The sequence below is a fragment of the Puma concolor genome, chromosome C1 (assembly GCF_028749965.1).
Source record: "Puma concolor isolate L17-30 chromosome C1, mPumCon1.1.hap2, whole genome shotgun sequence".
NCBI classification, from domain to species: Eukaryota; Metazoa; Chordata; class Mammalia; order Carnivora; family Felidae; genus Puma; species Puma concolor.
In genome coordinates this window covers 56,818,615-56,841,683 of record NC_141674.1, presented here as the reverse complement: position 1 = coordinate 56,841,683, position 23,069 = coordinate 56,818,615, and the positions used below count along the sequence as shown (strand labels likewise).

General features: G+C 39.0%; 1 protein-coding gene across 2 annotated transcripts; it reads left to right on the top strand.

Annotated features, from left to right (window-relative positions):
- Positions 1-1,271: 1,271 nt before the first annotated feature.
- RPE65 (retinoid isomerohydrolase RPE65) lies at positions 1,272-22,618 on the top strand. Of its 2 annotated transcripts, XM_025931938.2 has the most exons (14): positions 1,272-1,390; positions 2,467-2,549; positions 4,153-4,303; positions 5,815-5,922; positions 6,025-6,166; positions 9,153-9,300; positions 10,521-10,602; positions 10,840-10,972; positions 11,080-11,219; positions 11,919-12,048; positions 19,730-19,844; positions 19,926-20,020; positions 20,128-20,239; positions 21,337-22,618. In XM_025931938.2, the coding sequence occupies exons 1-14, from the start codon at positions 1,380-1,382 to the stop codon at positions 21,486-21,488; spliced, it is 1,602 nt and encodes a 533-aa protein (XP_025787723.1). In that variant the 5' UTR covers positions 1,272-1,379; the 3' UTR covers positions 21,489-22,618. The 2 variants fall into 2 exon arrangements, with proteins under 2 accessions (XP_025787723.1, XP_086573386.1); XM_086717260.1 differs by lacking the exon at positions 4,153-4,303 and having other exon boundaries at positions 1,376-1,390.
- The last annotated feature ends 451 nt before the right edge of the window (positions 22,619-23,069 follow it).

Genomic DNA, 23,069 nt, shown 5'->3' with positions numbered 1-23,069 from the left:
TGTGATACCACAGTATCCTATATTATCAACATTTTACAGAGACAGAGCTCTTAGTTCTAAACAATGAAACCGACTTCAGTTAATCAAACAGCAAACAAATATTTTAAATATTAGGTAGCTAATAGAATCCCTGAGATGGCTAAAGGATGGGGCTTGGATAATACCAGGCCAGTGATAATACACCAAGCCCCACTGTCGAATGGCTCCATGGAGGCACTATGACTGCCTTGGATGAGCAGAGACACAGCTGGTGCTGGGCACTGGGTACTACCATGAGTACCCCTGCCCCTTCCTCTGATTGGTGGAGCCCAGGTCACAAGTCTGTGCCCTCACTGCAAGGAAAGCTGGAAAAATAAGCTCTTGCCTTCTGTCTCGGGATGCCCAGGTTAATCATTTTGTTTAAGAGCTCTGGGGTGAATAGCCATAACTACTTCTTAATTTCAAAATGGATAATGAGTTCCTCAAAAAATGTTAAAGTCATCAGCTTGTATAGTATATATTTTGTCCATTTCCAGTAGGCAGTATCATGTCTGTTCTGGCAAACTGAGGCTTATGGAAATGTGAAGGAAATAAGGCCATCTACTCTCTGAGGTCTCCCCACATACCAATGAACAGGAAGATGAGGTGGAGAGCAAGCAAGCATTAGTGACAGGCAAGGACATGAAAAGGGCTCATCCTTAGCAAACTGGAAGGACATAAAGTCCTCAGCCTCATTGTAACTGGGGTGCTGAATGGGGCCAATGAAGCAGCCAGAGAGGGTTGGAGGTGCTGCAATATGCTTCCATAACACTCCATATCATGATTATTCCAATCATGGCACTTAAAAATTTTTATTCAATAGTTTGTTAGTTTCTTGTTTTCCTTGCAGAATTACACCATCTGTGATGAGGGGGACAATGCCCATCCCTGTCTGACCCATAGACGATACGTAATAGATGTTTTAAAAAGATGTAAGTGAATGAATAAATGAGGGTGAAGATGAGGGCACAGAGGTGGTAGAGGGAGGTGAGTGCCAGAGAATAGTGCCAGTTTCCAGTGGGGTGACCCGGATCAGCTCAGGCCTGATGCTAGCCACTCCCACACAGCTTCTTTCTTTCCAATCCACTTGTCATTCTCTTTGGGAAGGATTGAGGTCTCTGGAAAACAGCCAAAAAACTGTTATGGGAACGGCAAGCCCAAATAATGCTCAAGCATCAGGAGGATCTAAGTGCTGAAAGCCACTTCTGTTCCCCTTCTCTCAGCTGAGGGGGTGGGAAAGGGTTTGGAAAGCCCTAACTCCTTTTAGAGAGACTTAGAAGGCATATAAAGGCCCCTGGTTGAGGACTTGCTTCCTCATTCTGCACTTCGTGCCAGAACTCTCAATCCTTCACTGAGAGAAAATGTCCATCCAGTAAGTATCTCTGAGAGATGTTTTTAAATGCCTTAGTGGGTCGATAGTAAATGGGCTATTTCAAGGGGTCCTGAAGAGGATTGATGGCCTGTTTATGGGAGGCCTCCAGTCTTGACAGGGAAAATTTCTTCCTATTTATATATTGAAGCATATATCTAGCACTTAGGTCTAAATTACTGTGGGATTTTTGTGACTGGGCCTTGAAAGCAGTGGTGAGCATGAAGGTTGTAATGAGGCAGGTCTAGGTTCCAGCCATTTCCTAGCTATGTGATTTTGGACAAATTACTTAACTTTGTGTAGTCTATGTTTTCCCACATATAGAATGAGCATACAAGTATTTACCCATTGTGGTGTTGTGACATAAATGAGCTAATAGCATACAAAGTTCTTTTTATGGTGTGCGGCACATAGTAAGTGCTTAATAAAAGATGGCTATCATAATTAGGGAGTCTGATCAGAGTTCCCACTCTAAGAAGTTCTAAAATGGAGCCAAAGTGAGGAGGCAGAAAATAAGCAAGAATATTACCTGAATCTCCTAGTCAGACTATTTTTAAAGGGCACCATAACTCTTGGAGACTGTTGAAGAAATGAGATGATAGGAAGAGATGATAGTATAATATAGGTGAGTAACAGAGAATGAGTTACTAACCCAAAAAGCTGTCATCTCCCTACTCTTGGAGATTCTTTATGAAGCAAGAGAATCAACAAAGCAGTGCAACAGGGCAGGGTAATTCTGTGGGAAGGACTCTGTCGGGAAGTCAAGAGATAGCAACAGGATTAGTTGATTTCAGAAATATGGGAAAACTGCAGAAGGCAGAATTAAGTCCACCATGACATTAAACGGGAGGTCATTTCCCTTCACATCAAAGGTGGAGGACTGACCCAGGGGCCCTGCCTTGCAAACCTGGTGACTTTTCCAGCCCCCAAATACCATGTGCTCCCAGCAAAGGCTAGACTGGCAGTGGTGCATTGTCATTGATCCAGAGACTGCCTTCTCTCCTGAAGCTGTGCCTCTGTCTCAGTGGACTTTTTTGAGTATCAACATGGGCTTCTTCCCCATTATTCCACCTTTTCAGAGTTGAACATCCTGCTGGTGGTTACAAGAAACTGTTTGAAACTGTGGAGGAACTGTCCTCACCACTCACAGCTCATGTTACAGGTTGGTCTCACCGGTCTTGAAACCATCTTCTCTTTTTTGTCGAGATCCCTCTTCACTGGCTTTTGTTCATTGGCATCTCTCAGTAGTGTTTCCCACTGTGGGCTACAGACAGGGGAATCTGGAGGTGTGGCCTTTTTGTATCAGAAACCTATTTCCTCTCATTTACCCTTTATTTCCCTAATGTGGAAAAATCCTGCCTGATTGGAATCCCTTGGGGACTGAGACTACACCTTTGTCATCTTTAAACTAGTCAGTGCCTAACTCAGTGTCTGGCACATAGTAAATTTCCCATAAATGTCTGTTCCATCAGTGTCCGGATAAGTGAGGACTGGGTGACAAGCATCTGGAAACATTACAATAAAGGGTGGTAGGTTTCGTGCCTGTTACATTGTTTCTGGAGTCAGACAGATGTAGGTGCTAATTGCAGCTCCATTATTTTACTGGCTGTGAATCTCACAGTTACTTAAACTTTCTGAGCCTCAGTTCCCTTACCTATCAAAAACCAAACTTTCCCTCATGGGGATGTTGTGAAGATTAAGACTAATTGAAAGATTCACCTAGTATTCAACACAAAGCAATCAATAAGTAGTTATTATTACCATTGTTAGCATCATTCAAAGACCTCATATGACCCGTACAGCATCCTTGCTTGGATATGGCAAGTCTCTCCCCCACCCCCCATTTCCTCTTCTGTAAAATAGAAGAGATGAGCCAAATGCTCTTTCTCAGCTAGATTCTAACAATTAGGCTCTAGCAATGAAATTAATGTTATGCCTTTAGTTAAGTCATGCTCTCTTAAAGTTTTTATCAGAAAGATAAATTCTTAGGAAGCAGGCTGCTGAAACTGAACTGTTGGGAATAATCCATTTGTTTAAAAAAAGTTGGTAAGGATTATGCAAACACTGCACTTTTCAATAGATAAAAGGGCACAGACCTTACCGCTTAAACTAAAAGTCTTAGGCCTTTGTTGCGTACCCCTCATTTTGCAGATGAGGACACTGAGCCCTAGAGATGTCACACGGCAAATCCTGAACCAGAATCCAGGTCTCTGACACCCAGCCCTGTGCGATTCCTGCTACAGCAGGTTAACCTTCATCTGGACAGTAGCCCATACCCTCAATGGACTCTAGATTTCAAAAAGCCAGTATTATTGTTCCATTTAAATGCTCTTCTCTATTGAAATATCTTCTTATAGTGTTTTGATCCCTGCTCCTAATCTACCTCTCCTATTCCTCACTCCATCAAAATATATCAAGAAATTTGAATTTTTTCTTAAAAGGCAAATGTATTGATACCTGGGGAAATCTGTTAGGTAGAGAATCCATTTCCTCAAGGGCCTTTTCCTTGTCTCCTTCCAACCCTTTATCCAAACTCAGGCATTGTGACATTTCCCGCCACTTGGTCTCCTAGTGAAAGGAGAGTCAAGTCAGCAGGCATTTTTGTCAGGGCTGCCCAGCATGAGAACTGGGAATGAAAATCACTGCCAGCTTTACGAAGAGGCTGCCCAATTGAGCTGCTAATATAATCACCACACCTTACCAGGGATGAGCACAGCAAAGGGCAGGAGTAAGAAGCAATGTTCTATGTCTCGCCTTCATCACAGGCAGGATCCCCCTCTGGCTCACTGGCAGTCTCCTTCGATGTGGGCCAGGACTCTTTGAAGTTGGATCTGAACCATTTTACCACCTGTTTGATGGGCAAGCCCTCCTGCACAAGTTTGACTTTAAAGAAGGACATGTCACATATCATAGAAGGTAAAGAATGCTAGGTCCTAATCCTCCTAGGGGTGAGACCTAGCTCAGCTCTTCCTCCTACGTGCTTCTGAACCTCTTGAACCCAAGAGGAGACCTATATATTTGCTTACTCTCAGAATCCACTGGGCCAGTGCATTTGCATAGGTACCTGGGAGGTGTGCCATGATAAAGAACCTAAGAACTAGAGCTTTGGGGTCCAACATGCCTGACTTCAAATTCTGTATCTACCAGACACTATTTGTCTAGGTGGGCAATGTTTGGCAAGATGTTACTCTCTAATTCTTGGTTTTGTCATCTCTAAAATGAAAAATAATAGAGTCTACCTCAGGGTTCATTACAAGGATTAAATGAAGCACCTGGGAAGCATTCAGTAATAATAAGTTGTTATTATTATAGTTACTGTTATAGTTATTAGACCATTGGTTTTCTTGACTCCTTTTCTTTTTTAATAATCAGAAAGGCCCCTGGGAAGGAGGGAGTGGTGGCACAAAGAGGGAAGGACCAGATTATGTCATAATACTACAAGAAAGAGAAGTTTTCTAAAAACAGGGGATTGTTGCTAAAAGCCTTGAAGGCTTAAGCCATCACTCCAGGAAGTACCCATTAACACCACAATAAATAGTCTTATGCTTTAATATTCAGACCTGTTAGACACTTTGTTGATCACCACAGGAATCAGGAATTCTGAAGAGCACATGGAGACTTGAAGTAGTCAGGATACCTCAGAAGGTAATAGAAGAGAATTCGATCAGATCAAGCAAAAATTTAGCTAAGAAGTCAGAGAAAGCTTTCATATGCTCACTAAAGACCTTGGTACTTTTTCCTCTTCATAACTTTGTTTCTTCATCTATGAAACTTTAAACACTTATTATACAGATTGCAGGAAGTGCAAAATCAGATTTTAATTGATTTTCCATGTGAGAAATCCTAGGCAATGTATGGGATATGGTTCAGGAGTTCTGCCTGTGCAAGATACTGGATTCAAGAATACCCTACTTTTAAAACTAGCAAAACAAATTTTACAATTGAAGAAAAAACAAGAGTGACAAAGAGAGACTGAAAAGAATATAATTCAACACACCATGTTCTGTATTTCTCCACTCAGTGTAGTTGATGGGTTATAGGTTACAGGAAGTTGGAGGTCCTATGTGAACTACCCACTGCATAGTGTGATATGGAGAAATGCGTGTTTCCTGGCTTGGGTCGACTTGAGTTCTAACCTAGCTTCATTACAGACGCCAACCGCTTAATTTCCATGCTTGGACATAGCAAGTCCAAGCCACGAGCCTCAATTTCCTCATCTGTCACTGGGAGGTTTGTAAGGCATAAATTCAAGCTCACAGCATTGTCGCTTTCTTTCTTAGTCACCCTGAGAAAGTGACCTGACAATACTCTTTATTCTTGATGTAGTGGATTTAGGATTCCACATTCTCTCTGACCATTCTCAGCTCCATATGGACATACTGACTGGCCCTGCCTATGACCCTTTGCCATGTCTCTGTGTCCTTCAGGTTCATCCGCACTGATGCTTACGTTCGGGCAATGACTGAGAAAAGGATCGTCATAACGGAATTTGGCACTTGTGCTTTCCCAGATCCCTGCAAGAATATATTTTCCAGGTTACTGAAACTCAACGGCATATTATTAAAGACATTTTACATTAGCCCTTCTCTCTCATGGCTTGGAAGTTACTGGACTGAAAACTCCATTTGTTTCTGCAGGTTTTTTTCTTATTTTCGAGGAGTGGAGGTCACTGACAATGCACTTGTTAACATCTACCCAGTAGGGGAAGATTACTATGCCTGCACAGAGACCAACTTCATTACAAAGATTAATCCTGAGACCTTGGAGACAATTAAACAGGTAGGACACAGTGCTCAGGCAACATTGCTCAAGACTTTAGAATTTGCACCCTACCATTAATTGTGCAGTTTTGGGGAAAGAACACGAGAGCCAGATAGATTAAGTTTCACCTCCTTGCTTTGTCATCAACTACTACCTAATGTGAGAGGGCATACTTTGTTCCTTCATCTATGAAATTTTAAACACTTATAATACGGGTTGAAGGAAAATCTTTAAAAATGCTTAACATATTCATTCATTCATTTGTGACACAAATATTTATTCAGTCCCTTCCATGTATCAAAACTTACACTAGATGCAAAGGACACATCAGTAGGTAAGACAACATGGGTAAGACAAAAATCTGGAATAAGTTATTGAGTTAATGGGAAGCTATTGAAAGTTTTTGCTCAGAGAAATGGTATAAGCAGAGCTGTGCTTTAGGATATTTAATCTGGAAGGTGTGTGGGAAGAAAGAAGAGATAAGAGATGGTTAGGAGACCAGTTAGGGGAATTTAAGACCAAAACTAGAAATTCAGTGTAGTGTAAATAGAAAGGAATAATAGTCCCAACACTAAGTCTCTATATCAATAGCTGATTTATCATTCTCAGCAGACTATTTACTAAGGCTTAACATATACTCTCAATAGCTCATTCTTGTTTTTAATGTATGTTCGTAATCATATAAGAGTATGTGTTAGATCATTTAGAGAAGAACTTAAGCTGAGTTCTTTTGTTTTTTTATTTATTTTAAGAGAAAAAGCATGTGAGAGTGAACAGGGGAGGGGCAGAGAGAGAGGGAGAAAGAGAATCCCAAGCAAGCTCCCTGATGTCAGCGCAGAGCCCATCATGTGTGACAGGGCTCAATCTCACAAACCATGAGATCATGACCTGGGCCAAAATCAAGAGCCAGCCGCTTAACCGACTAAACCACCCAGGCACCATGGAGCTGAGGTCTAAACCATTCATTTAACTCTGATAAGTAAACCTGTACTCAAATTGCTATGGGAATATAATTGCAAATATAATGTTCATGTATGGCTTCAAAACAGCCTTTATTAGGGGTCAGGTTCCATTGTCAACAGCACTGTACCTTGACTTCATATAAAAATACAGTTTTAAAAATCTGAAACTTTTAGGGGCGCCTGGGTGGCGCAGTCGGTTAAGTGTCCGACTTCAGCCAGGTCACGATCTCGCGGTCCGTGAGTTCGAGCCCCGCGTCGGGCTCTGGGCTGATGGCTCAGAGCCTGGAGCCTGTTTCCAATTCTGTGCCTCCCTCTCTCTCTGCCCCTCGCCCGTTCATGCTCTGTCTCTCTCTGTCCCAAAAATAAATAAACGTTGAAAAAAAAAAATCTGAAACTTTTTTATTACTATTACTAAAATAGCTTCCTAACCAGTGCCTTTGCCTCTAGCCTGATTCTCTTAAATACAACTTCCTTAATTCAGTAGAAGCAATGTTTCTAAAATTCAGGCATAAATGTGTTACGGTATCGGAGGCATCCACAGTTTCTAAAATAAAGTCCAAACAGGGCTTTGCGGCCGCCTGATTCTTCTTTCTCCTCCTGCATGCATGCCTTTGACAGCAGCCATGTTCGATGACTAGTAATCCCCAAACAGCACGTGCTATTTCACAACTCAATGCCTGTACATCAGTGTTCCCACTCCCTAGAGCACACTGTCATCCTTCTCCACCTGATTAACTTTTACTTGTCTTTCAAGCATTAGTTGGAGTCATTGTCCTTGAGAAGCCCTGCCTAATCTCCCAGTCTGGGTTAGATGACCCTTCTCTACAGATACCATTTTGCATTTACCAGCAATGTACTATATTTTATATACAGCGTTATCAAATAGAACTTCCTATAATGATGGCAGTATTCTATACATCATTGTCCAAGTGCTATTGAGCACTTGAAATGTGACTACTATGACTGAAGAACTGAATTTAAAGTTTTATCTAATCATAATTAATCCACATTTTTATTACTACATGTGGCTACCATATTGAACAGCACAAGTCTAGACTACAGTTGTTGAAAGCAAAGACCATCTCTGTTTTCCTAGACCCTGGCACAGTAATATTAGCTCAATGAGTACTTGATAAATGAATGAATGTCTTGCCTATTATTTAAATAAGAATGCTAAAAACTCCCTTTAAAACACATTCTCTTAATCAAATAGAAAGAATTGTGGTTAAATAAATATATACCTCATCAATTATTCATTCGATAAATCTGTGTTGAGCCAGTCCCACGTAGAAATTCTAGTGCTGATTTTGCCAGCATGTGGCTCTGTATCCTTGAAAAAGTCACTTGACCTGTCTGGGACCTCAGTTGTTCTTTCTGTAAACAGAGAGGTTTATGCTAGATTTGTGATTCTGAATTTCTTATGAGACTCCACATTGAATTAAAGCGCTAAATCTTCTCTCCAAAAACATTTGCATTTAATTTAATTCCAGGAGATTCATGGTTCTCCTGAAGTCTATTTAGGTTAAGACTCTATACTAAATAGAATCTTGGGGTTTCTTTCAGTTCCAAATTTATGCTCTCTGCAAGACAACAGGTTTGGTATTTAGATTATACTATACAAATTTGCCATTTTTGTAAAATAAAATTACTGCACATAAGCAGTTTCACACAATTTACCTAATAAAATAAGGGGGATATAAAGAAACCCCAAGATTCAAATTACCACTTTGAGGACAACCTGCATGCGCAAAAGGAAAGTGGCTAACTAGAGTAGCATCTGGTATACACTGAAGAGCACAACCAGGGACATCTCCAAGATTTCAGAGGTGTTGGGGAGTCAGCATGGCGGTCAGAGGAGAGCTCTGCACTGAAAACGGGCATTCAGGCAGACCTGAAAGAGGGTAGAACCCAGAAAGATGCAAAGAAAGAGAAAATGCACTTAGGGTGAGGCTGCAAGTGGTAGCAGTGAGGTCAGACCTAGAGACCAAAGGGGTAATACAATCTTTCTGTTTACATGGATGACCTCTGCTCTCTTTCCATAGGTTGATCTTTGCAACTATGTCTCTGTCAATGGAGCCACTGCTCACCCCCATATTGAAAGTGATGGAACTGTGTACAACATTGGTAATTGCTTTGGGAAAAATTTTTCAATTGCCTACAATATTGTAAAGATCCCTCCACTACAAGCAGGTCAGTTTACCAATTTGACTCTTCCTAAAACAAGTATCTATATTATGAGAAAGCTACCAGAAATACAGAATACCAGATCAGAATACCAGGATAGCACTATATATGCATGGTGAAATTATTCTCAGATTGCCCTTGCCCCTATCCTACCAGGGACCGATGGTTAAGGGCACCATAGCAGAAAATGACAACTTGAAAATATAGAAAACGAGTGGCCAAGTTGTTTTCTACAATGTTTCAAAAATATTGTGCATATGTGTATTTGATCATATAAGAGTTAGATTAAAATTCAGGAAATGTTTATTGAGCACTTATTCATGTGCCAGGCAAGATTAAATTTTTAAACCAACCTATATGTATGCATAATTGCACGTACACATATATGAAAGTGTACTAAGTATTTTGTGTGTGTTTAATTCCCCAAACTCCAAACAAATCTATTAACTCATGTTAATATTATAGAGAAAGAATATTAAGACAGAAAGAGAGTACTCTTTAGAATTCTCCATTCATCCTCCATTCATTGCCAGAAATTTGATAACCATCTTGGTGACAGAACTATTTGAATAAAAATGGATTTTTGTTTAGTATTGGGTAGCATGGTTCTGAAGATATAGTTCCCGAATAAGCAGCATTATTTGGGAAGCTGCTAGAAATCCAGATCCCCACCCATGGTTGACTAAATGAGGAATTCTGGGTGTGGGTCCGCAGTGAGGATTTTTAAGAAGCTCTTTATGTCATCCTGAAGCACACTAAGGTTTGAAGACCACTGACCTAGCAGTAAACAAACTTTTATGTGCTTAAGAATTACTGTACAGAGCTAATGACACAAACCCACATATACTGTACTTTGTAGGAAACTTAAGAGATTATAAAAGGCATTTTGACCATACAAAAGTTTTCCTTTACTCCCTGACTTAGCACCTACCACCTCCAGTTGTACGATGTGACTCCCCTGTACTCTGCCTGCACAACACTATTTGAGTGCACTTTTCCAAATCTGCTGCTATTTGGATTTTCCTGGGTGACTGCAGCTTCTCATGAAATTTCCCTAAGAAACACCAATGACTGAGAAAATGAAAATAAGCTCTAAAACAAAACAAAACAAAACAATCAAGATCTGGAAATGTATTTCTTTACTTGCATGAGCTGTTCTAAATGCTTTGTATTAAAAGAGAAAAGAGAGGCTTTTTCCAAAGCCTTTTAAAACCGCTTTATTTCAGACAAGGAAGATCCAATAAGCAAGTCAGAGGTCGTTGTACAATTCCCCTGCAGTGACCGATTCAAGCCATCTTACGTCCATAGGTAACTTGAAGGCCTGCTATGAATCTTCAGGAAAACCAAGTTTAAAGATCTGTTTTGCCTACCTTTGATACCAATCCTGATCATGACATTTTCTTGCAGAAACCTAAATTTAAATGTAATTAATTTCACGTAGGCACTGTTGATTCATATAACTGAGCATACCTCATGTGCACGTATTTCTTTGTGGTTTGAAAATCAGTCCTTCCCATTCACAAGTTTATTTGTGTTTCTAAACAGTTTTGGTTTGACTCCCAACTATATTGTTTTTGTGGAGACGCCAGTCAAAATTAACTTGTTCAAGTTCCTTTCTTCATGGAGTCTTTGGGGAGCCAACTACATGGATTGTTTTGAGTCCAATGAAACCATGGGGGTAAGACTTACATTTACTTACCAGATTCATGCTTCTGAAGAAGGTGTTTCATAATGTATGCTGTTTTCCTTTTTAAATCCATCAAAATATTTTCCTCACTTTTCAAGGTTTGGCTTCATATTGCTGACAAGAAGAGAAGAAAGTATCTCAATAATAAATACAGGACCTCTTCTTTTAATCTTTTCCATCACATCAATACTTACGAAGACAGTGAGTTTCTGATTGTGGATCTCTGTTGCTGGAAAGGGTAAGAAAGGACATTGGATAATATTATGTCTCCAGTCACTCCTAGAAATTAAGGACATTTTTCAGCGATGCTCTCAATATTTAATCTGAATTACATCTAGAAAAATAAAGTATGCTTAAGTCGCAGAATATAATTGAGAAAGCAGTAGGAAGGCTAGGTAATCAGAAGCACTCACAAACTGAATATTAAAACCACGGTTAATGACTGAAAACCGATCAGGTCTATGAACCTGACCTGAAACTAAAAAGTGCTATGACCTGATAAGTAAATTTAAACTTAACTTCACTGCAACTTGACAAGATCCCTTGGCGGGGGGGGGGGGGGGGGGGGGCTTGAACTTTACCCACTCTGGATTTGAAAGAAAAAGGCATGCTTTCTTCAGAATACCGAGTCACCAAAAAGACAGTAGCCTCTAAAGACACAGATGGAATGATGACGGAGAAGCAGAACAGAAAGTATCATATAAGTCTGCTGTTATTTAAACATATCCATGAGGCAGGTTTGTTTGTTTGCTTGCTTGCTTTTCATGCAGCATGAGCATGGGCAGCAGCTTATGGCTCTAATATACCTGGGTTATTAGTAGGTTCTGAGTTGGAGAATGAAGGACAGGCAGGCACTTGTTCTTTTAAAAGGCATGGATTGTCTCTCCGAAATCATTTGCAATTGTCTGCGCTCATGTCTGACTTCTTACTTTTGCAGATTTGAATTTGTGTATAATTACCTATATTTAGCCAATTTACGTGAGAACTGGGAAGAAGTGAAAAAAAATGCCAGAAAGGCTCCCCAGCCTGAAGTCAGGAGATATGTACTTCCTCTGAATATTGACAAGGTAACCACCCTCTACACAGATTTCAGATATAACCAGAATGTTTCATCTCTCTCAGGATTTGTTCTCCTGCCTTATGTTTATACATGAAATCTTGAAATTTTAGAGCTGGAAGGAACTTTAAAAATATACTAATTCAACTACCCTCATTTAACAAATGAGGAAACTGAAGCTCTAAAGAGTGACATGACTTAGCAAAAGCCAATGGCAGCAGAGCCAAAATGAAAACCAGGTTTTGATTCTAAATCTGCTGTTCTTTCATTTGCAAAATCCTTTAAAAATATTTTTTCTCAGTGAATAGTGCAGACCACTGATGCCTAGGATCCTTTGTCAATAGTATAAATAATTTAATTCAAATAATTTGAAATTCTAAAGAAATGAAGCTTAAAAAAGTACCCCTGTAGGGAAATCGGCCCATTATTTTGGTTTTCTGCAAACCATCTGAAGATACCACCGCAGGATAAACACCATTAATAGCCTTTGGCAGTCATCTTTTCATCTCTGCTTTTTCTTCCTTGTATTCAGTGGCTCTCTTTTTAGAATATTAGATTAACGTCAAGAAATTTTAGTGTGATAGAATACCAGTCAAAATCAAGACAAATATAATTTTCACAATAGATACATGGACACACACTGGGTAAGACAGCTATATGGAATGTAAAACACTGTACTCAAAGCTTAGATCAGATGTACTGGGAAATAAACCCAGTTTAGAACTAGACACTATTGCTCTTAAGCAAGCTTGTAAGCTCTACGAAGAATGAGAAAAGAAGAGAAGGTTGAGGTGGAGTAAATGAGCTTCTACAAAGGCAGGGAGGGATTAAAAAAGCAAAACTTGATACAGAAGTATAAAGAAGTTGGTGGAGCTGATACATTAGGAGCATAGAGGAGATGGGCATGGGGCAGAGAGACTGGAAAGACAGATTGGAATGATTTTATATGGGACTTTAAGCACTTCTAACTTGGCCCTTAGGAAGCATATCTCTGGTATATGTAGTTTAGTGCCCATAAAATACCAAATGAATGAGTCCATTGATTTTAGTGAACTCTTATTTGACTAGTAATGGTAAAATCACAATCATCTTTAAATTAAGGAAATAAAATAAGATCATTTAAATTAAATATTCCTTACCTCAGTGTCTTCACATTCAAAAAGAGGAAAAAGGAAAGATTTTCCTAAATGTGTAGCCATCACTGTCTGAAGAAAGACCACCCAATTGTAAAATAGGGAACTTCAGTGATGATGAAAAATGGCTAATGTCACCCGAGACCCTATCTTCACTTTCTTCCAATAGTTATTAATTACCCACTGTAACACAGCATCGTACTAAATTATTTCAGTGCGTACATCAATAGGATATGCTCTTGCTCTCCTGGAACTCATCACCTAGTGTGGTAGGGAGGAGGAAGGTGATTCAGTAACGATAACACATGTCAGCATGAGACAAGTAGTGTGAGGGAGGCATACATTGCTTTGGCTATTCAGAGGATGGAGCAGTCACACTTGTTTGGAGAGATTCATAGAACACAGTCATTTCCACTATTCTGGCAGAAGAGATGAAATTGAAGCAGATCAACTTAAGGCAGAAATAATAGTTTGAGGAAAGACAGAGAAGTGGGGAGGGACAGAAAAGCAGCAGGAACTGACTTAATCCAACTAGTTGGAACATAAGCATAAGTAGTGGAATACATTGTTGTGGGGGGGGGGGCGATAAAAAAGCTTAAAATGCAGGCTGGGGCGCCTGGGTGGCTCAGTTGGCTAAGCATCTGACTCTTGATTTTGGCTCAAGTCATGATCTCATGGTTTGCGGGATGCAGCCCCGTTTGGGGCTCTTCTCTGTGAGTGCAGAGCCTGCTTAGGATTCTTTTCTTCCTCTCTCTGTCCCTTCCCCACTCACACTCAGTCTCTCTCTCAAAATAAATAAACTTTAAAAAAAAAAAGCAAGCTGGTAATCTCTGAAAGCATTTTTTTTTAAGTTCACTTATTTGAGAGAGAGCACAAGCAGGAGAGGGGCAGAGGGAAAGAGGGAGAAAGAGAATCCTAAGCTGATAGCACAGAACCCTATGTGAAGCTTGATCTCAGGAACTGTGAGATCATGACCTTAGCTAAAACCAAGAGTCAGAGGATCCACAGACTGAGCCACGCAGGTGCCCTCTTTTGAAAGCTTTAAGGCCAGGATAAGAGGTGGTACTTTATTCGGCAGGTGATGGGAGACAGTGAAGGTTTCTGAGCAGAAGGAAACCATATTCAGAGCTAGGGGACTGGGTACTAAGTGTGCTGATTTGCATGGTTCTCTCTACTACTAAATGTCCGCCTTCCCTGAACAAGTCACTCAATCACTGTAAGTTCAGTTGCCTGCTCTGAAACCTAACTAAAGTGGACTAAATAATAATGAGGGTCATTTGCAGCTTTAATAACTTGATTTTCTAAAATAAATTTCTGAATAAGTGCTACTACTGAATAAGTTACACTGGAAGTGTAAAAAGGACAGAGATGGGGACCTGGGATAGAAGACAATTAAAATTACTCAGGCGAGAGCAAAATGTAGTACCAGGAACAGGCAAACACAGACAAATATAAGAGCTCCTACAGGTGGAATTACAAAGGTCTTGCATTTGATTGGATGGAGGAATGAATTAAATCTTTGATATGCAAAATATCATAGAGATCCTGTAAGCCTACGTGTCTAGAATAGTGATACCTTTGGAAACAGGGAGTTAACAGGCAGAGCAGGTGTGGGGACAAATATGAATTGCAAAACTATGAGAAAGAGAGAGGATAACGAGTAAGGAGGTTGATTTCACGTCAAACAGAGCCAGGCTTGAGTTTCAGCTCTGCCACTTACTAGCTGGGTGATTTAACCTTAAATTTCCTTCTCTTGGTCTGTAAAGGGAAACATTTAACCTTGTTAAATTTCCTTTTCTTTATTTATAGCCATCTTACTGGGTTGTTGTGGTTGATAAATGAGTTGATATATGTCTGTTATTAAATAGAGCCCTTGACACAAAGTAAATGCTAAATAAATATTCGTCATCATCATCATCATCATCATCAACAACAACAAAATCAGTATCAAAACATCTTCATGAAATATGCTTCATGGGCTTTCATACATCAATGCAGGGCCTTGGGAGATCAATTAGAATTGATAGTTACTGATATTGAAATGATGATCAACTATATGAGAACACATAGATGAGACTGCTAACAGGAAAAAATAAATCTCATTTCAAAATACATTTTTTAAAAGAAACTTACCCATTTGTTTATTTTAAAAATGAATTTGATAGCCCAGAAAATGCTGAGAGAAGAAAAGATGGCCAGGCATGGAAGTTTGGGAAAGTGTCATGTACAGAAGTTGGTATAAAAAGAGGAGACAGAAAGGGAGAGAAAAAGTCTTTAAAGAGCCCTAGCTAGAGCTAAGAGAGGGCAATGCCACATTGGATAGGGCAAGAGGGTTTCATCAGTGCCCACTCCTATGGGTGAGTTAAAAGGATGAAGACTAAAAACCACACACTAGATTTGGTGATCTCCAAAGGGAGGAGGGTGAGAGAGGCAGCAATCAGGATTCAAGGCACTGAAGATGAGCAAGTGGTAGGATGTGGGAGCACTTACTGTAGTCCACACTGAAAAGTTTGGCAGTGAAGGGAAATATCGGTCATAAATTAGGAGAAGGAGAGATAAGAAAGAGATTGAGGGAAGGGCTAAGGAGAGGAAAGAGTACAAGATGAGTGAAATTTCCAGTCTACTGATTAAGCTAATGGTAGCATCTTTAAAATACATCTTTATTTTTTTGAATAGGCAGTGCTTTCAAATGGTCAAAAATCAAAATGATATGAAAAAGTACACACTGGGAAATCTCACTCCAACTTCTGTGTACATCCAGTCCATACCACCTCCATTCACTTTCTATGTGTAACTTTTCATGTCTTTCCTTTTCTTTGGTTTGTTTGTGCAAATATAAGAATACACACACACACACACACACACACACACACACACACGTAACTATTATTTCCCACTCTCATACACAAAAACTTTCTATATCCACTGTTCAGTGCCCTACTTTTTTCATTTAACAATATATGCAGAAGACCTTGCTGTTTTCAACTGCACAGTATCCTGTTTGTGAACACACCCAAGTCCCACACTGCTGAGCAACAGAATTGTTTCCAATCTTTGGCTGTTACAGATGTTATGAGGAATAACTTTGTATATGTGTTCTTTCATACATGCATAGATATATGAAGAGGATAGATCCTCAGAAGTGAGATTTCAGGGTTAAAGGATAATTGCATCTATTAAAAAAAAAGTGGGGGGGGGATGAAAAGGAGGAGCTAGTTTGTTGGGGAAAGCAAAAGTAATGTTACAGATTTCTTACATAAAAAAACTTTATTTACCGATAGAAAAAATGAGATAGAATGAAGTAAGATAATCAATTTAAACTTACAAGTTCATAAATAAGTCTGACATAAGCATTTGCTCTCTTCTACCTAAAAACCACCAGGTGACTTAACACTCCATTTCACAAAATCTCATAAAACTCTCTCCATTTCTCTATTTGCTCTTTATCTCCCACCCCTTCCTCTACTATTTCCTCTTAATGCACCTCTTAATACACCACCAGAAAAATCCCCTCCATCCTCCTCTTAGAATGTTCCTCTTTCTCCTTCTCCTTCTCCTTCTTCTAATCAAAAACTGGCTTTCTTCCGAGGATACTGATCTCTCCAGCAGCAACCTCCAGTCTTCTACAGCCCTTATATAACTTGGCCTGGGGTTAGGGTAGGGGTTCTCTTTGTCCCACTTTTCTGCATCCAGATTCACTGTTCCTTCCATCCACTCTTTAGATATTCCAATTTTAAATCTCACTTCAACGAATTACATAGTCAAGTGGCATATACACCTCTCATTCCCTCATTATTGTTGTCATCTACGAGCCACCACTCACTCACTTCCCCTCCTGGCTCAATGTCACACTCCCCAGATCTACTCCTGACTCTTGGTCATTTCCATATATACATCATAGGTGATTCTTCCAACAACTTGTCCTCTCAGTTCCTTGACCTCTTGCACTGATCATGTCTTCCACTCTATCTCAGCCACTCACTCCCCATAGTCACACACTTGACCCTGCCATTACCTATGACTGTGCTCCTTCCAAAATCTTAATTTTGTGCATGACATACTCTGACTATCACCTCCCATCTTTCAAGATCACTTGTCCTACTGTGATTCTTTCCAGGAACCTCCAATCCACTGAACCTACCACCTTCTCACTATACCTCACTCCACTGAGAATTACCTGTACTCATTACTTAACTAAAATTCCATTGTCAACAATTATAATCTTAGATCTTCATTTCTCTTACCTTTATTACTTTATTGAACCCATTTGTCAAAACCACAATCCTAGTTAAATTCAACTCTCCACCCACTCTACACTTGTACCTCCAAGGCTGAAATTAGGTGCTGAAAACACACAATCATGTTAATTGGTTCATTTTTAAATATATGACCACAAACCTCACTGCTACATTTCTCAACTTCATTTACTCTCCCACTTTGCTAGTTAAGTATTTCACACCCTCCTCTCTTCAAACTTCTAACACCTCCCACCTCCACACTCATACTCAGCTGATGGCTCTGCTTCCTATTTTATTGAAACAAATGAAAGAAATCAAAAAAGAACGTTATACTCCTGCCACCACGTCTCCCCACCCACCAGCATCTGTACTTGTATTGAATTATCTTTCATCCCACCCAGAACTAATCCTTCCCATTTTCCCTTCCTTACCCACTCAAGGACATCACCCAAGCAATTCTCCCCCTTTCCTGTATCATTACTCTCCCTTCTCACTGGATCACTCATATCCTACCATTATTTCGGCCTCTCACAAAATCCTTCTCTTGACTCTTCTTGGCCCCATCGGCTATCCTCATTCCTCTCCTTGTATATTACCTCTTAATGCGAGAGGGAACTAGAATTCAGCCCTTCTTTTTATCTTCTTTTTGTACATTCATTCCTTTTGTAAAGACTCATACTTTAAAGCAGCCTATATTCACATTTTCAACTTCCTTTCAACCCAAGCTTCATATATGCTACTACCAACTCCAAGTCTCCATTTAGCTGTCCAATAGACAGCCCAAGTTTAGTAAGACAAAATCTAAATTTCTCCTCTTCCTCTACCAAACCATTTACCCCACCTGCAGTAGTCCCCATCTTTGTTGTGACAGCTCCAACCTTTAATTATTTAGGCCAAACACCTTGGAGTCATCCTTGACTCCTCTCTTAATTTCATGCCTCTTCCCCACCCCATAGCCTATCTATCAGGAAAACCTCATGACCCTACCTTCCACTTCTCACTGACTCCAGCGCTACCTAGTCTGAACTCCAGTTCAGCCTAGTCTGAACTACTGTTTTCTTTTGACTGGACCACTACGTGACAGACTAGTTTCCCCAACTGCATTCTTGTTTCCCCCCTACTCCCAAGGGTAGTCTCGACAGAGCAGCCAGAGTGATTCTTTTAAATATCATAGCATGCCAATCCTCTGCCCAAAATCATTCCACGGCTTCCCATCTCTCACTCAGAGTAAAAGACCAAGTGCTCACAATGACCTATAAAGCTGTACACAAGACAGCTCTACCCTCCTCTCCAGCTCCTTTTCCCCAGGCTCAATTAGTTGCAGCCACACTGGTCTCTTTAATGTTCTTCAGCTATATTTGGCATCCTCCTACCTTAGGCCTTTGCACTGTTTATTCTCTTTGTTTAAATGTTCTTCCTGCCCCTTTGATTTCTTCACCCCTTCCAAGTTTTGTCCCAAATGTCACCTTTTTGATGAAGCCCACCCTCACCACCGAATAAAATTGTAACTCACCTACCCTTCACACTTTTGATCTTCCTAAGTCTGCTGTGTAGTTTTCTCCCCGTACTCATGATACACTATACACTTTTAAATTATATTCATTGTTTATGTTCCCCAACTAGAATGCAAGCTTCATGAGGAGAGGGAGTCTATTCTCTGAAATATCCCAAATGTCTAAAACAGAATCTAGCACAAAACATGTACTCATGTATTTGATATACATATTAGTAAATAAATATGTTCCTAGAAAGACCTCATGGTATCCTTTCATAAAATAATCTGAAAATCACAGGGCGGGATAAGGGGTTGACAGATCTTACACAACATCTGGTCCAAGAGTTTTTCTGCATTTTTTTTTAACAACATAACCATATGATTTTTTTCAAGCAAAATCAAAATATATCCCAGCAATAAAGATACATTGTATCTTTATAGTACAGATAAACACTAAATGAATCCCTAGAATTTGAAGTCTTTTGTCATTCTACAGGAAAACATTTTTTTTTCCTCAGAGGCCCTCCCTTAGAGCCCTAAATTTTCTTTGAGGACAATTTCATTGGACATATGTGAAGATTAAGGGCCTAGAGGTTACACAACTTTCCCAGGGATACATAGGCAGTGACTCACACAGGCACAGACAGCTTTCCCAGTAGTGCACTTGGTTGGGTTTGCTTGCCTGTAGCTGTCTGCACTTCTCCTCCCTACACATTGATTTAAGAAACAAAGAACTCAAGAGACAAAACTCAGGAAGACTGCATTTATGGCGGCTTGATTTTTTCCTTCCTTCTCACTGAGGTTTCTGTTATCCTCTTTCCTTAGGCTGACACAGGCAAGAATTTAGTCACACTCCCCAACACAACTGCCACTGCAATTCTGTGCAGTGACGAGACTATCTGGCTGGAACCTGAGGTTCTCTTTTCAGGGCCTCGCCAAGGTGAGATGATTTAGCGAGGGAACAAACTGTTCCATTCAGAAATTAACTTGAGTTTCCCTAAGCATGTCCTCTATTTTGTAGCATTTGAGTTTCCTCAAATCAATTACCAGAAGTATGGTGGGAAACCTTACACATACGCGTATGGACTTGGCCTGAATCACTTTGTTCCAGACAGGGTAATTAATCCATCTTACCTAATGCTAGAAAAGTAGTTTGTGTCCTCTACTAGCCAAGTAAAGCACATTGACTGATTAATTGATCGATTTCTCTTTCTTGCAAGCAGCTCTGTAAGCTGAATGTTAAAACTAAAGAAACTTGGGTATGGCAAGAGCCTGATTCATACCCATCAGAACCCATCTTTGTTTCCCACCCAGATGCCTTGGAGGAAGATGATGGTAATGAAAGCAATGGATATGTCTGAACACTTTCTTTTTATTGAAATTCCATATGTTAGTGCATTAGGAGAGAAGCCACAGTGATTACTCCCTAATGTTCAGATGTGATCCTTAATACTACTGAATGGGAAGCACTAAAGAATTTAAACTTATTTGAAAATAAGTTTCATCTATGGCCAATATTACTGATTACTCATGGGAAAACATTAAAGCACCATCTGTGTCATAATGGAACATCATTGTCTACTCTAGATGGAGGGAAGGTGAAGAGAGAACAGTGTGAATTCTGTTTTTGCCTTTTCTGATTTAGATAAATTTCTGAAAAAGGGTAGACTTCTAAGGAGAGAAATTGAGTATTTTAACAGATCAAAGAGAATGAGAACGAGGCTTTGTGCCTCTGCTTTGGGTTTGTTCTTTTATAGTAAGCCAGAGCTACAGCCTGTAACACAGCAACCCAATTACAAAGCATCAATCTATGTTAACTATTGATTAGCTGAGACAGGAAGGTAGATTATACTCTCTAAGATTAAAATATGGAAAATCACAGATAAATGAATAAAATAAAGAATTATAGAGCCATTTCATGCTGAACAATTTTACAAATAGAGCCAACCCAGACAAAACTGCAAAATGTTTGCTCCCATTTTGTTAGAAGGAAGTAAGCTTCTAGCTAGGTCTTGGAAACTACAGAAATAATACACCTTACTGTTTTCAAAGTCTTTTAATATATATTTTTCATCTGATTGTCACACTTTTTTTGCAGTAAGTTATGTTAAATCTTATGTTACAGATAAGAGCACAGATCCATTCAATTAATAAGATTTTAATGAACAGCTAACTCTGTCCTAGTAATTGTATTATGCTACTGGGATATAGCAAGTATCCCAATGACAATCCCAGAGACAAGACAGATATGGTCACTTCCTTCCTAAAGCTGATACTGTAGGGAACATAAAGAGTTTGAAAGACCTCTTCAGGGTGACCACATTTGTCAGTGCAATACCTTCTATATTATTTCAACGACATTTAATCTATGGTCCTGGGATTTTTTTTCCTTCTTTTAATTTAACATTGCCTTCCTTACTTTTGATTAACAGGTGTAGTTCTGAGTGTGGTGGTGAGCCCTGGGGCAGGACAAAAGCCCGCTTATCTTCTGATTCTGAATGCCAAGGACTTGAGTGAAGTTGCCAGGGCTGAAGTGGAGATTAACATCCCTGTTACCTTTCATGGGCTGTTCAAAAAATCCTGAGCACATTCCAGCAAATTATATTTCTATTGACAGAACTAAGAGAAACAGGTCTGCAATCAAATTCTGTTCAATTTTAGCCTGCTGTATTATATGGTTTTAACTTGCAGATGCGCACAATTTTTGCAATATTTTACAGAAAGCACAAAGTTGAGCAAGCAATTCCTTTACAAAAAAAAAAAAAAAAAAAAAAAAGTACGTGTTTAGATAATCATGCTTTCTCTGAGACAGACAGACCATAAGTAAAAACTCTATATAGTTAGTAATCAAATAGAAAATGAATGTGGATTTATCAAACTTTTTGGTTCCTATTATAAAAGTGTATTTTAGGTACCTATCTGCTCCAAGTATTTTTTAACATTTAAAAGCCAAAGTTCTCTATACCAGATGTATGTGGCTTTGCTGAGTCAAAGCAGTATCAAGCAAAAAGGCTTAATTCCTAAATATCAGACCAAACTTTTTCACAAACCAGGAACTATCATCTAAGGGTAACTCTAGTAATTGTGTATATATACACACATACATACATACATGTATATATACACACATGTATGTATGTATGTATGTATGTGTGTATATATAACTGCTCTGAGATTCTCAAGCTTTATGAAAGGCATTTAATATAGGTAATTACTGATTATTTCTGATTTTACAATGAGAAAGCCTATCTCTAATCGACTGAGGGCTCTAACCAAAGAACATCGCAAAGACTAAGTTATTAAAAACTTACATAACATCAAAGCAATTACATATAGCAGTGACTATAACTTTTTGAAATACTCACAAATAGAATTTCTACTTAAAATAAGAGTATAGGATAATGTCAGGGGGTTATATTATATTGCCTCTTATGTTAATCATATTTAAGCACTGTGCAATCACCTGACCTAAATGAAAGACAGAGAGAAAAAGAGAAAATATTAAATCATTAACATTCAATATTAATACATTTTAAGTACTTTTATTTTTAAAATTATTCTCCTATGTGCTACATGATGTAAAAAAATGAAGATTGACAAAAAATTATATTGTATATCTTAATCCTGGTATTTTATGCTAAGAAGTATTACATATCATTGTATTTAAGATAATCAGCATTGTGTTTGACTAAGTAAAAATAGCTTGAAGGAACAGACTGACTAGGGTACTTGATGTATCCATTTGATTTCTTTATTTAGATAAAATGCAAACTCATTTTTTAAAGTTATAAATACTCATTGAAACATACTTCTCAAAGAAATCTAAAATTATAGAAAAGTAGAAATTATAAAGTAAAATTATACAGAGCTCATCTAAGCTCAACTACCATTAAGATTGGGTAAATTCTTTTGCATCTTTTTTCCTCCAGTGGATTTTTAATGTAATCATTGTTTCATTGTGGCTCATTCCTAGCTAGAACTAGAAATTTCACAAAAGAAAAGAAAAATGCCAGAGAATAACATACAATATGTGACTGTAGATAAACATCAGTCTGTAAGTTTTTGTCTCTAGATATGGCATATGAACATAATTCCACAAAGAAGGCTATTTATCCATTTCTTTTAAAAATGCAGAAAATAAAGTACTGAGCAATTACAAAGTTTT

Coding starts and splice junctions, on each gene's coding strand:
- RPE65 (XM_025931938.2), top strand. Junction 10,973..11,079: donor AGTCCAATGAAACCATGGGG/GTAAGACTTACA, acceptor TCACTTTTCAAG/GTTTGGCTTCATATTGCTGA. Junction 20,021..20,127: donor ATCACTTTGTTCCAGACAGG/GTAATTAATCCA, acceptor TCTTGCAAGCAG/CTCTGTAAGCTGAATGTTAA.